The 13,233-nt window shown below is 33.5% G+C and overlaps 1 protein-coding gene across 4 annotated transcripts in view; it reads right to left on the reverse strand.

Moving 5' to 3' along the window:
• FMN1 (formin 1) overlaps positions 1 to 13,233 on the reverse strand; it is a 191,366-nt gene that overhangs the window by 84,002 nt on the left and 94,131 nt on the right. For all 4 annotated transcript variants that reach the window (XM_035326848.1, XM_035326849.1, XM_035326846.1 and 1 more), the window contains one exon: positions 11,015 to 11,165. In XM_035326848.1, coding sequence (XP_035182739.1) covers positions 11,015 to 11,165 — 151 coding nt within the window. The remainder of the gene's footprint in view (positions 1 to 11,014; positions 11,166 to 13,233) is intronic.

A 13,233-nucleotide genomic window follows, 5' to 3' on the forward strand; every position in this document is an offset into this window, starting at 1 on the left:
AGGAAAAAAGAAAAGCATATCAAATCTTTATTCTGTTACATACTTTTCATGCCTTCTCCTTAAGCTGATCAAGGCAAAACTCTCTGAGATACTCTGAGTACAACATAAATTCCTTAGTTTGTCTGAGAGTTGATCCTTCAGTGTGAACATGTCTAGCTCTTTTTGACGGAGGTTCACTTCTTGACCAAGGAAAATTGGGGAAATTTCTTGTGTACTTCCAACACTCTCTGGAACAGCAGGGGCTACTAAAAGGATTCCTTTCACTTTTGTTTGATTCTGCTTCTTCCCTGCCTTTGATATTGCAAATGGATTTGAGGATTTTGTTCATATTTTGGGTAACAGCCTCTTGTTAGCATAATATACCAATTTTTAAATTGTAATTTTTCAGAGTCAGAAATAGAGAGAGGGAAACCTTGAAGAAGTTATGCTGATTAACCTGTCAATTTAAATTAATTATACTTATGTTTATCAGTCCATAAAGTAACATAAGGTAAACTACCAGGATTTTAGAATGTAGTTCAGACGTTAGAAGAGAGAGATTTGGTATGTGAAACTTGTATTCAGAACCAAACTTCCCACAATGTCTGGACTGTTTGTATTTGCAATTTTGATTTACATCATAAGGGGATATACGACAGCAGCACATCACAAAATGCAACACATGTACGGTTTTTCAAAATACAAAAAAATTGTTAAGATCCAAGTAGTTGGCTTAAATTATAGTGCTGATGAACAAATATTATAAATAACAATAAATCATATGTAAAATGAACAAATATTATAAATAATAAATCATATGTAAAATTAAAACTAATAGCTGTTTTATAAATTTATGCATCTAAATATAATTTTAATGTTTGGGTTATATTAATATTTGTATATTTAATAATATTCAAAACTATAAACTGTTGTTTTCCCTGGAATATTCTTATAGATGCTCACATTACAGATAGTTAAATGATAAACTTAAATTAACTTATAAAAATATTTGTTGCCTTTGTTTAGGAATATTTAATTGTGCAACTAAATAGTAATTCATCTATATAAAAATGGAGTTGTGTTTGAAAAATACAGGCAAAAGAGGAGCAATAGTGACATTTTCACCTGAAAAAATGCAGTTAGTTATTACTACTTGCAGACTGCTGAAACTGGACAATACAAGAACAAGTACAGACACATGCCACCTTCAACAAGATCAGCAAAGAGATGACAACAAAGATCTGACTTTATGTCCCTGTCGTACATACTCAAAATTAAATAAACTTATGTTAGAGTAGATGTTGCTTATTTCCTGCCAAAATTGGGAATAAAATCTATCCTGAGAGTTTTTTCAATTTACAGGTATAGTACCTTGATGGTAGGAAATTTATAGGTATAGGTATAGTACCTTGATGGTAGGAAAGGAATACTATTTAAACTTTGTTTAAAATATTTTCTTCAAACGATAAAGAATTTAGGCTCTTAACCTCCTGAGTACACAATCAGACAAGATGATTTGGCTAAAAGTTACCAGAAAATAATACTCTCTAGGCATCACATCCAGTTATCAGAGTTTTTTTCAGAGAAAATATAAGCAACTGCTGAGTTCATCATGGTCATTTCTGAAGGTCTACCTGAATTTGCTGAACTCCTCAGCACATTAACTTCTTACAGGGATAATTACAGGCTTGAGTAGTATGCAATTTGTATAGCATTCTCTGACCTCCATGTTGACCTTGTTCAGGGGTAAATTCATAGGTTGTCATAAACCCCATTAGACATGCCTAGTTTGAGGCAAAACCTTTCCAGACTATAACTGTTATAGATAATACGACATTTCAAATCATTCTACTATTTTTACATGCTAAAACATCTTCAAACTAGCTTCCATTGCTAAGCAAGGCTTTCTCCTTAAAAGGCTAGAAAAATAAATTTAAAGAATAGCTTGTATGATTTTAAAAGCTAGAACAGAGGTTCAGGTTTTAAAATGCCTGACCAACTGTATGTTCACACGCATTTTAGACAAATGTACACATGGTCACAATTACCAGACATCAAATTAGACTCAGACTACCTAAAATAGCTTCAGTGAAGTGAAATCTATAATTGAAGGCTAATATTTTATTCATTATAGAGCAAAAATGGAGGAATAAGACAACAGAATGGCTCAAATTTGGTATAAAACTATTCTAAAACACAGTAGTAAAAACCGTAAGGGAAATAAAATAGAAGTTTGTAAAGACTGCATTGAACTATTTAGTCTATGCTTTTAAAAGACAAATCACTGATCACCTCTCAGCATATTGGGACTTGCTTTTTGCTGGCAGTGACAGGTAAGAAGCCAAACTCCAGCTGACGCCAGTTGATGCTGCTATGCCAGCTGGCAGGGTTTGCCAGCTGCCTGCTGCTCCTCCAGACTATGAATGTATCGTTGTAACAGATGCAGCATCTACTGGCTCAGTAACAAAGTAGTGGTTGCTGATGCTAATGTATTTTAACTCACTGATCCATAACATTATTTGCTCGACATGGTGTTCCCTGGTTTTTTAATGTCATTTCATTGATTTGCTGTAAACAAGTGCCTCTTTTGTATCTTTCAAATATTTATCATGTAACTTAAAAGAAGAGCCATACTGAAGCTCAAATACATTCATAAATTCTTCTGTCATTCCCATTAAAAGGTGTTTCTCTAATGTTGCCAGCAATGTATTTCATTAAATATTACACTTCAGACTTCACTGTTTTGTCTAACTGCAATGTCTACATTCTGTCCAGGACACTTACTGGTGCTGAAATCTGAACAGATTCAGTTTACTTTAGAGATTAAAAGCTGAATCCTTCCTCCTGCTGGTACATGGATCCTTTCCATAATATTTAAATTTATTGAGAGAAACTATAAGCTAAAAGGCTGTCCTGTATATTAAACTGTTTCCCTTCATTCCCACTCATTAACTTTTATAGTGAAGTCAATAACCTGGACCCGTAAGTATTCTGTTGAAACCCTGTTGAAACAGAAGAGGAATATCCTGCTCAAGAAGCAAGTAAGCATGCCCCGCAGGCCATTCTACATAAACACCCCAAGACTACCAATGAAATTTTGGAAGCTTAATACTACACATTATCTCTTCTATACCTTCTCAAAGGAGAGCGAGATTGAACCATTTTTTATTTACTTAACCTGGATGAACCATAGTTTTATATTTTATCCATGTTCTTAATATTTTAGGAGACGTATTTCTAACTGCAATTCTATTGGATGAGGAAAAAAACCATTTTTTAGCTTTCCTTTCTAAAGGACAAGCAAGTGGCAACATTTCCAGATAAAATAAGAGGTAAGAAATTTAGTAAATCTGATAGTAATTTCTATCAAAACGATGTGAATAAAACAAAGCCACAGAATAGATATTTACCCTTTATGAATACCTTCCACATCCTACATGACTGCAGAGCTTTGTGGCAAATAAGGAAATGCTGTATTCACTCTTCTCAGCACAGCACGAAAAATAAAAGAAAGTGAGAGTGCCTCGGAAGAGCACGCACTAGTATTTTACTACTTTTACTCAAGTTTGAACACTGTTTATTATCTTATGCAGACAGCTGAAGACAGTCATTGTGTTTCAACCCTGCAAAGTTTCCAACATTTTCTGCAGTATCTGCTCTTCTTGCAGAAACACAAAATTCATTAATTGTAATTCCTCATTTAGTTAGATGGACAAAAAACTTGCTGACAGACATATCCCTTTCAGTTAAAAAAATGCAATTCACTCAAAATATTGACACTCTTCTTAAATGAGAACACATGTTAATAATTATGTGAAGTCTGTTAGAGATAATAGACAACAGAGAAGCCATTATCTTTAATGTCCTCCTGCGTCTTTGAAATGATAATCATTGCACTAAAGGGCCAAAAATGATTGATGGACTTTCATTTGGAGCATACACCTGACACAAATTATTTTACATTTATTTTATTTATTTTTTTTTTTGGCAAGAAGACAACAGAGTGGCATCGCAAACATCCAACTATGCTGTTTCTTGAAAAAAGCATAGGACGATAAGTTCACCCCAAGTCCTTAAATATACTGGAAAAAAGCATGTAACTTCAGTAATGGAGCTACAGAATTCACATGGAATAAATCACAGTGAAGGAATGCTCTTCTCTAAATTACTTTTTTCTTTTTTTTTTTTTTTTCCCAGGCTTACAGGGCATCATAGCTTAATACATAATGGATCTTGCTTTTTATTTCATTCACAATTACATTTCCTAATTCCCCTTTTCTTCTGTTTGGTACTACAAGAACAGATTTTGATTGTGCAAATCTAACAGGAAAAGGGAAGCCTTATGGCTTTAAAAAAATTACATATGCCTACCAGCTTAAAAATCTGCATGGACAAGTACAGATAAGAAATATTACCCATTTAGAATGCATGAAAACAAAATTCTTTGCAGGTAAAACTTCAGTGTTTCATTTGACATGAAAATGTCTATAGAAGATTTTCACAGTCTGGGAAAGACAATTCAAATTGTACTCAAATCTGTTGAAAGCTGAGTTCTTTCAAAAAGGACAGATGATTATTCTCAGCAAAATAGGTTTGAGTTTTATATGCTGTTCATTTTCTGTTTTCATTGTTTTCCTAACAGCTATGAACCTTAATGATAGTGTATTTAATCTACAGTTGAACATTTTTGGTACAAGAAAAATTCATATTTGAGGTCCATTTACAATTTCATTTGTAGAACTTAAAATGTTTTCTTAAATAAATCATACATTCCTAGACAAATGCTTTAATGGATAGGTACAGAAATCATATATTCAGAAAGCTACAACTGAAATCTAAGCTTAAGAAAATACAGAGATGATAATGAAAACAGTCCAGTTTAATAGTGGCACAGTGATACTTTAAAATTTGGGTCACAAAATAGGAGTCACTTTCAACATGTGTTAAGAGTCTAAATGTCCAATGAAATAGGACAATCATCCATACAGGCTGGATGGAGAATGGATTGAAAGCAGCCCTGAGGAGAAGGAAGGACCTAGGGGTGTTGGTTGACAAGAAGCTCAACATGAGCCAGCAATGTGCGCCTGCAGCCCAGAAAGCCAACCGTATTTGGGCTGCACCAAAACAAGCGTGGCCAGCAGGCTGAGGGAGGTGATTCTCCCCCTCTGCTCTGCTCTTGTGAGACTCCACCTGAAGCACTGTAGTCAGCTTTTGGATATTGTCCTTTCCTTCACAACACAAGAAGGACATGGAAGTATTAGAACAAGTCCAGAGGAGGGCCACAGAGATGATCAAGGAGCTGGAGCACCGCTCTTATGAAGAGAGGCTGAGGGAGTTGGGGTTGTTCAGCCTGTAGAAGAGAAGGCAACGGGGAGATCTTATAGCAGCCTTCCAGTCCTTAAAGGGGGCTGCAGGAAAGCTGGGGAGGGACTCTTTGTCAGAGTAGCCAGGTGGATCTAGCCCTTTTTCTTCTTGATTTCCAACAAGCTGTAACTGTTGAGTCATTTTGAAAGCGAGGCCCAACTAGATGCGTAAGAAAAATCTTAGCTACAGACCACGGTACCTTGCATGCTGTAAATATATTTAGATCCTAGGTATATTGCCAAGTTGCATCATACTAGTAACATAAATATTTAAATTAAGCTAATTCAATTAACCAAAATCAGAGAGAAATTGATTTGATTCATATGCAGGTGCTAACAAACTCCACTTCTTTATTTTTGTCTAGTAACTTTGACTTTGCCTGCTGCATATTTAACCACTTCAGAACTAATCTAGAAAATAAATCCCACTCATACATTATTCATCCATCTAGAGCCTCTGGGAAAGTCAGGATTCAAGCTATTGCCTCTTTTCCATTTCATAAATATCGCATCCAAGAAATCACTGCATTGTATTATCTTTTATAAGACTACAGTGCCTATAGTCTTACACTTCAAAAGCATCATTGTAAGAAAACAATTACATTTATTAATCCTTAAATTATTGCACAATATCTTGCTCTAACATAGGGACATAACTAATACATGACATAAATTCTCCCCATCCAGAAAAGACAGGCTCTACTCTTAAGAAATAATACCTAGAAGACTAGAATATTTATTTTGGTTGTTATCTACATACAACTGTAGAACTTTACATGACTGCTTACTTGCAGGGGAGATAAATGCATGAGAATCTGGGCTTTATGAAATATTTCAGAGAATGCAGAGCTGGGAAAGAAAAAAAAAAAAAAAAAAAAAAAAAAGTTCTAAATCTGCTGAATTTTCCATAGGAGTTCGTGAGTTGCCAAATACCCTAAAGAACTTCTAAAGCCCAGATAAGCGTGACCATAACAAATAATAAGAATATGTAAGTGTACCAGAAGGTACATCTGACCTTCATTTATACTACATTAACATTTAAACGATATTATTTTCACATTTTATCACTGTCAAATGAGTATACTGTGTATGCCTAAAAACTACATGAAATCTCCCTCCACGTAGTCCCTTAAGACACTATCTTGCCATTGCTGCTGGCAGGTTCTTAACTTCCTTCATTTTTTTCCCCACATAGTTGTTAGAATACCTTATTTTTAATTACTGCACTGCTAGTTATAGTAATTACATTCTTACACGAGGATGACAGCCTCAAGAAACTACTGTAACTGACTTAGTAAGCCAATTTCTGGCAGGCACGAAAGCAATGACTTTTGGGAGTCACAGAAGCACTTCCACTCAAAAAAAGGACTGCCAGCTGTCTTTAGCCGTAGGATTATGGACAGAAACTGGACTTTATGACTTTAAATTGAGCATCAAGATGTTGGAAAGGCACTCAAAACATCATCCAAAGCATTTCTGTACTTCAATACAGTATCAACTATATGTGTATAATTCTAAACAAATTTTCATAATGATCTGTCTCCCAGTATAGAAACACATTTTCCCCAGCCAAAAGTGCTCTACATTCCTTTGGTATCCTTACTCTTAAAAAGCTTTTCATAATTTTTCTTTGCAGCAGCTGTACGCACTTGATGATACTTACTGTGTGTCCCGTATCAACCTCCTCTTTTCTAGACTAAACAATCATAATCATTGAATTTTTCTCAGAGACTACTTTTACACTTCTGATCATTCCCACTTTTCTCGACTCTTCACAGTTAGTAAACATTTTTAATGAAGGCCTGGAGTGCCTAAATCTAGATGCAGTTCTCAACTGAGACATGGCTAAGTAGATTGTCTTGCAAGCAACACTTCTGTTTATGTATCAGTCTTGTTTTGCCTTTTGTAGTACCATGATTTGACAACTCATGCTCCTCATGCTCCATTATAATTCCTGGATCCTTTCTGCTAAACTGTCACCTAGACAGTCAGTTGTACCTCATCTTACTTCTAAGTAGGTAGATTAACCTTAACTGTACAAACTTATGCTTATCCCTATTTCTCAGATCATACCACTGAAACATAAAAACTTTCTAAAGGGTCTAATCCAAAACATATGCAGCCTCTTGCAACTAAGTGATAGCTGCAGAGTTAATATTCTATTATCCAGGTCACAAGTGAGATGACCAGACCATATAAATATAAAATATATTACGTATTATAAATATTATAAATTTTATATTGTATTTTATATAAGGTTACACAAGTAATTATATACATAAATAAAAATATATACTGAGTATAACTTTCCGAATAGCATTGGACATCATCAGTTCCATTTACATAGGACAAGATTTAGGTATTTCTGGCTGAAAATAGTAGATATCTATCACCTATAAGCAATGAGAGTGTAGTTGACAGTGAACGGTTTAATCAGGATTGTCCTAAGGTGTCTACTATGTGGACAAATAGATAAGAATAGAACAAAGTGAAATTTCTATAGGTTTAACGTGATGTTTTGCACTTAAGCATTCATTTCATAGACAATGCATACAAAGCATTCTGACAAAAAAAAAAAAAATTGAGAATAAGTTAAATAATATGATTTTATTTGAAACTGCAAGAGAAATGTAAATAGGTAGTAAAGATTTCATAATTCAGCAAGCCACTAATGGTTAAAGTCTCCTTAGTTTTTATAAAGAAGACCCAGTTAAATAAGAAACAATTCCCCTTGGATTTAAAAGACAGACACTTCCAATTGCATAAGAAACTTGATTGTGAAGCACTGATTTAATTCTCATTCAAGGAGAAAAGTATTAAGTAATCATGTTTTAACAAGGGATCCTGCACAGGCTATCGGCCTGTCATTTTTCTAAATACCAAGTAGGCCAAACATCGCTTGTGTAAGATGGTATTAAATAGGACAAAAATTTGGGTGGGTGAGAAGAGATTTAATGTAACGAATAGGTTAACACTAAGATGTAGTATTAAATAAAATAGTTTACCTATGCCAAACACAAAATGCTACTCCACATTCTACAGCTGTAGCTGTATCTTGTCGGGAAGGCTTTTTTACAAAATATAAAATAGTAATCTACAAAGAATCATAAAATGATACAGCATCAGCTAAAAACACACAACACATGATGAACATCATCAGATTCATCTTTCATGCTGTCTGTATAAAGCATTTTTAACCAGACTATACAATTCCATACACCACGACACACCATACTTAAGACCAGAGAAGCACATATTTGCAGCACTGTAGCAAAGAAAAGGATTGCTGCTAAAGCTCTTCTGGATCGATGTAACTGTTAGAAAAAAGGTAAGAGAAGTTGAATGATGAGGTAAAGTATGAGAAAGGACAAATGGAGCCAGCAGAACTGATAGTTCTACATTAATCTACAAGAGCTTTCTGTTACCCTCTACTTATAAACCATACTGTAATTAAACAAAATGCCTTCCTATCATCATTTCGCTCACAGCCCACCAAGATTGATCCATTGGAACTAGCCCGCCAACATCTGGGATTTCAGAGAGACAAAGGAAAACACAGGACTATATAAAGAACTAACTGTCTAAAAATTTTCAACTGCTACTATAAGTCATATAGCAAAGAAAGTTGGAAACACAAAATATAAAATATGAAATTCTTATAAACCTAATTAAATTCAAATCTCATTTGAATTCTAAAAGCTGATTTATTTATTTCCAATGGTTCAAATGACAGAAATTTTAATATTATTGTGCAAAAAATTTTGAAATGTTCACTGAAAAAAAATAGAATTCACATGGTTTGTAACACCATGATCATAACCTCAAGAGTTTCACCAAACTAAATAATACATATTAGATATAACTTCTAACTTTTGGGGGATTTAATTTTGTATTTTCAAGGAACTTGTTTAATCCTGTAATTCCAGTAAATATGTCCCTAGTATTAAAAAGTTTTCTTTTAAAAACCAAAACAATTTAATTCAACCACTGACATAATTAAATAAAATATCTGTGCAAGAAAACATTGTTTTCTCACAAGCAATGGTACTTATTACACCATTATTTCCTACATTGTATAGAACAACTACTATCCAATTCAGTTTTGGATAAAGGTAAGAGGGATCATTGAAATCACGATCACAGTGCTGCTGTAATTTAGTTTACAAAGCAGTAAGGAAAAAGAATAATGCACATTCATCTTTCAGAAAAGAGCACTAATATTCTATTGGTTTTGCTACCACAAACCTAGAGGCTGAGGTATATTCCTTTAGTTGCTGATATTTTGAAATAAGTAGGTAACTATTTGTGCATGCTGTTTCTCCATTAAAGTTACACTGGTTACAAGAGACATCACTTGAAGTGCTTATCAAGTAAAATGTAATAAAAATATTTTTCATAGGTGTGCTTGTATTCAACTTCAATCTGATATTTAAAGGACTGTAACATTAAATATTTTCTTTATGGTATACTTCCAAATGCCAGCATGCTCCCACCCTCCAACTCCCCACCAGCCTCCTTTTTAATATTTTACTTTTGGTATCACATTAGTTTTAATTTCATAAGTGCTACAGCCTCATTTACATTTCTCATTAATTACTGCACCAAGTGCAATACAGGGAGTTTATGATCAAAGATGTTTTGAAAGATTTGATTTCACTGATACACTTGTAGGAAAATTCACTTTATATGTATGATAAAATTGAAAAAGATAGATAGCACAGCTTACATACAAAGTGCCCTCTTGTGGTTCCAAGCAGGTGAACTCAGATTTTTGATACAGTATATATTTAAACAGGTTTATAATCTATAGCAATGTTGGTTTAGGAAAACAGTATTCAATTATTGTTCAGACCAGATTTTTTCCTGTAGCAAATACTACTAATGCTATTTATTTGTCCTATATGCACATTGTAACTGAGAATATGCTCCCTCTGTAACAGATCACATCTGAGGCAAATAATATCTGCTCTGATGATGACATAGCTACTGCACAAACTTTTAGCCATCAAAAATATGATTGCCCTGTTCTTCCTTGACAGCTATTTAGCTATACCAGAAAAGTATTTTCTGACATTCTTTATTCAGAACAAGAAAGAGTGGTTTTCCTATCTTCCTTTATACTTTACTTTTCCAATATTTGGAAATATAAATTTATATATTGATACAAATAACATATTGATATTAATATTAATCTATGTATTAAGATATATATTATAATATTTGGAAATATTTATAATTCTCAAAATTAATCTTAATGGAAAATATGTTTGCTAGAATAATTTAATTATAGCCTATACTTATAAATAATTGCAAGGGCAGACATGGCCTGAAATAGTGGTACTTTTATATGCATATTTGAACTTCCATTCAGTTCTCCTGTACACTACTTTTTCTACCTCACTAGGATATAGAGCCTTCATTTTTACAAGGAAGAAACCTTCCAAGATAAATAATAAATTTACCTGAATTATCTAGCTAGGATTGATTCAGCAATCTAACCTATTTTGCATTAAAGTGGGATTTACAAACCAATCTATTATGCGCTAGTTCATCAATAAATAAAAAATCAAGATTTTAAAAATGTAAAACAAAGCAGCAAAAAAAATATAAAAAAAAAGAAACCAAATTAAACAAAAATAACAACAAAGCTAATACAAAGAAAAAATAAATACCTTTTTGGCCTTGGTTTTTTTTTCATAAGTCTCTGATAATGGTTTTCTTTTTTCCTGAGTGGTGTCTTTGGAGAACAAATATTCAAACTCAGTAGTATCAAGTATATCAGGTTCTTCTAGTGATTCCCATAATGTTGGTATAGCAGTTTTCCTATAAAGGGAAAGATAATAATAAAAATTCCACCAAATATCTATTAAAAAACCCGTATCTTTAATAGAATTAAAACTCAAAACAACAAACACGGCCAGCATACAAATACTATTCCTTCTCTGTACCCTTTATTTTTTGCAAGGAGTCAAAATATTTTGCACAAGGCTGTGAAAGTAAGTGTAGCTAAGTGTAGCTACTTGGTAGACTACCTGTATGTATTGTGCAGTTTTTTTGTAAAACAACCAAATACTGCAACTGCAGCTTGTGCAAATACATCTCTAGAGATTTCTGCCACTTCAGCTAGGATTAAGAGTATTTCAACAACAGCTTTTTTGAGTAATTCCAAGTAATCTGCTTAGACCTACAAAAATAAACAATATCAACAAATAGTGACTACACTTTATTCAAGCACATTTTAAGAACATTTGAAGAGTACTTGGTTCACTTGATGTTAGCCACAGATGCTTTATCCTCATAGTTATCATTGTTGCAGGTTTAAGAAACTGTAAGAATTATGTGGCCCATACTTTCAGAGACTGAACAGATTCTGCCTCACTCAACCAACTAGAAATTTTACACGGGGATTATCTTTCCTTTTTTTCTCAGCTTTCAAAACAGATGTAGTGTAGATAACCATAACCATTTACACTTGGAACCTATTAACTCAATCCTCTTTTTTAATCTGAATTTAGGAAAAACACTTAGTGGTGCTCCAAACCGAGTACTTCAAATCCGAATGACTTTCATAATTTCAATATTTTTTGAAAGTATGTGTGACAAAACTATCTTCAAACTACTTTTCTTGTCATATGCTTATCAGTGGAAGGTGGGCCTACTTCTTCCAGCAGATGTCACTAAAAGGCAATGAAATGTTTTGCAATAATATATATATACATAGAGATATATATATGAAAACCCTATGAGCTACAAATGGGTGATGTCACCGAAGATACATTTGGCTACTGATTTCACCAAAGATACATTTATTAGATGTAATATACACCACATGTAATACCTATCAACAGAAGTGGGAATAGAAATCCAAGTCATATAAATATTTTTTTCTCAAATTTAGGATTGTTTTTACTTAATACACAAACATATTTGTTATAGTGAATGTTTAAGGAACTTCAATTTTTCCATTAGCATCCACTGATGAAGCATATTCAGTGTCACAGAACTCAACAGCTTCACCCTTCCTGACATCAGCTGCAACGGTATCACTGAAGAATGCTTTCTGGTTCTGTAAGAAGAACTTCAAAGTCCTAGACAGCTGCTGCTCTCAACAGCAGACCGTTAAAAAAGTTTCCAGTTCTAGTGCAGACCATAAGGTTGCTGGATCATTAGAGCTAGTGACCAGCAGTTTACCATAACTATGACTTAGACTTTATTTTGCACTGAGCAAGAGCTTGATGAACCAGCAATGTTTCAAAATGATCATCTTGATCTCAATGAATCAATAGGAAGAATTACAACAAGGTTTATTTTTGGACCAACTATTTGCTATTTTGCACTAGTAATTTTGGGAAAGCAAAATGAAAATGCCAAAACTTCCTGTTCCAAAATATTTCATTTCCTTTAATTCTGAAGCAATGAAAAAATACTACTCACACTTCATTAACTGCTTGTTCCTGTTTTATATTTTATATAAAATATGAACACCTTATATTTGGTTACACCAGAGTAAAATTTCCAGAATTATGATTCTTTCTCATCAAAATAAATTCAGACAAAAAGATGTAAACTACAATAAAATCCATATTTAAATAAGACCATTAAGCTTTTGTTTGTTTGTTTTAACTACAGTGGTCTCTATCAGCAGTGAGCCTCCTTCATACTGGATGTTTTACACTACAGGTTCCTGCATTGCATTTATTTATACATATTCTTCACACTTCCTGCCCCCCAAGAATTATACACAGAGGTTAGTTTTTTATTTATGTTTATTTTTTTCCAGAGCTGGAATTACAGAGGTTGGCACAGTGCTTTGAAGATGGTATCACCTCAAATGACTGGAAAGCTAAATGAGATGATACTCAAAGTTCTCACTTGACCAAATTCATATCAA

This window comes from Oxyura jamaicensis, chromosome 5, assembly GCF_011077185.1.
Source record: "Oxyura jamaicensis isolate SHBP4307 breed ruddy duck chromosome 5, BPBGC_Ojam_1.0, whole genome shotgun sequence".
In the NCBI taxonomy this organism is placed as follows: Eukaryota; Metazoa; Chordata; class Aves; order Anseriformes; family Anatidae; genus Oxyura; species Oxyura jamaicensis.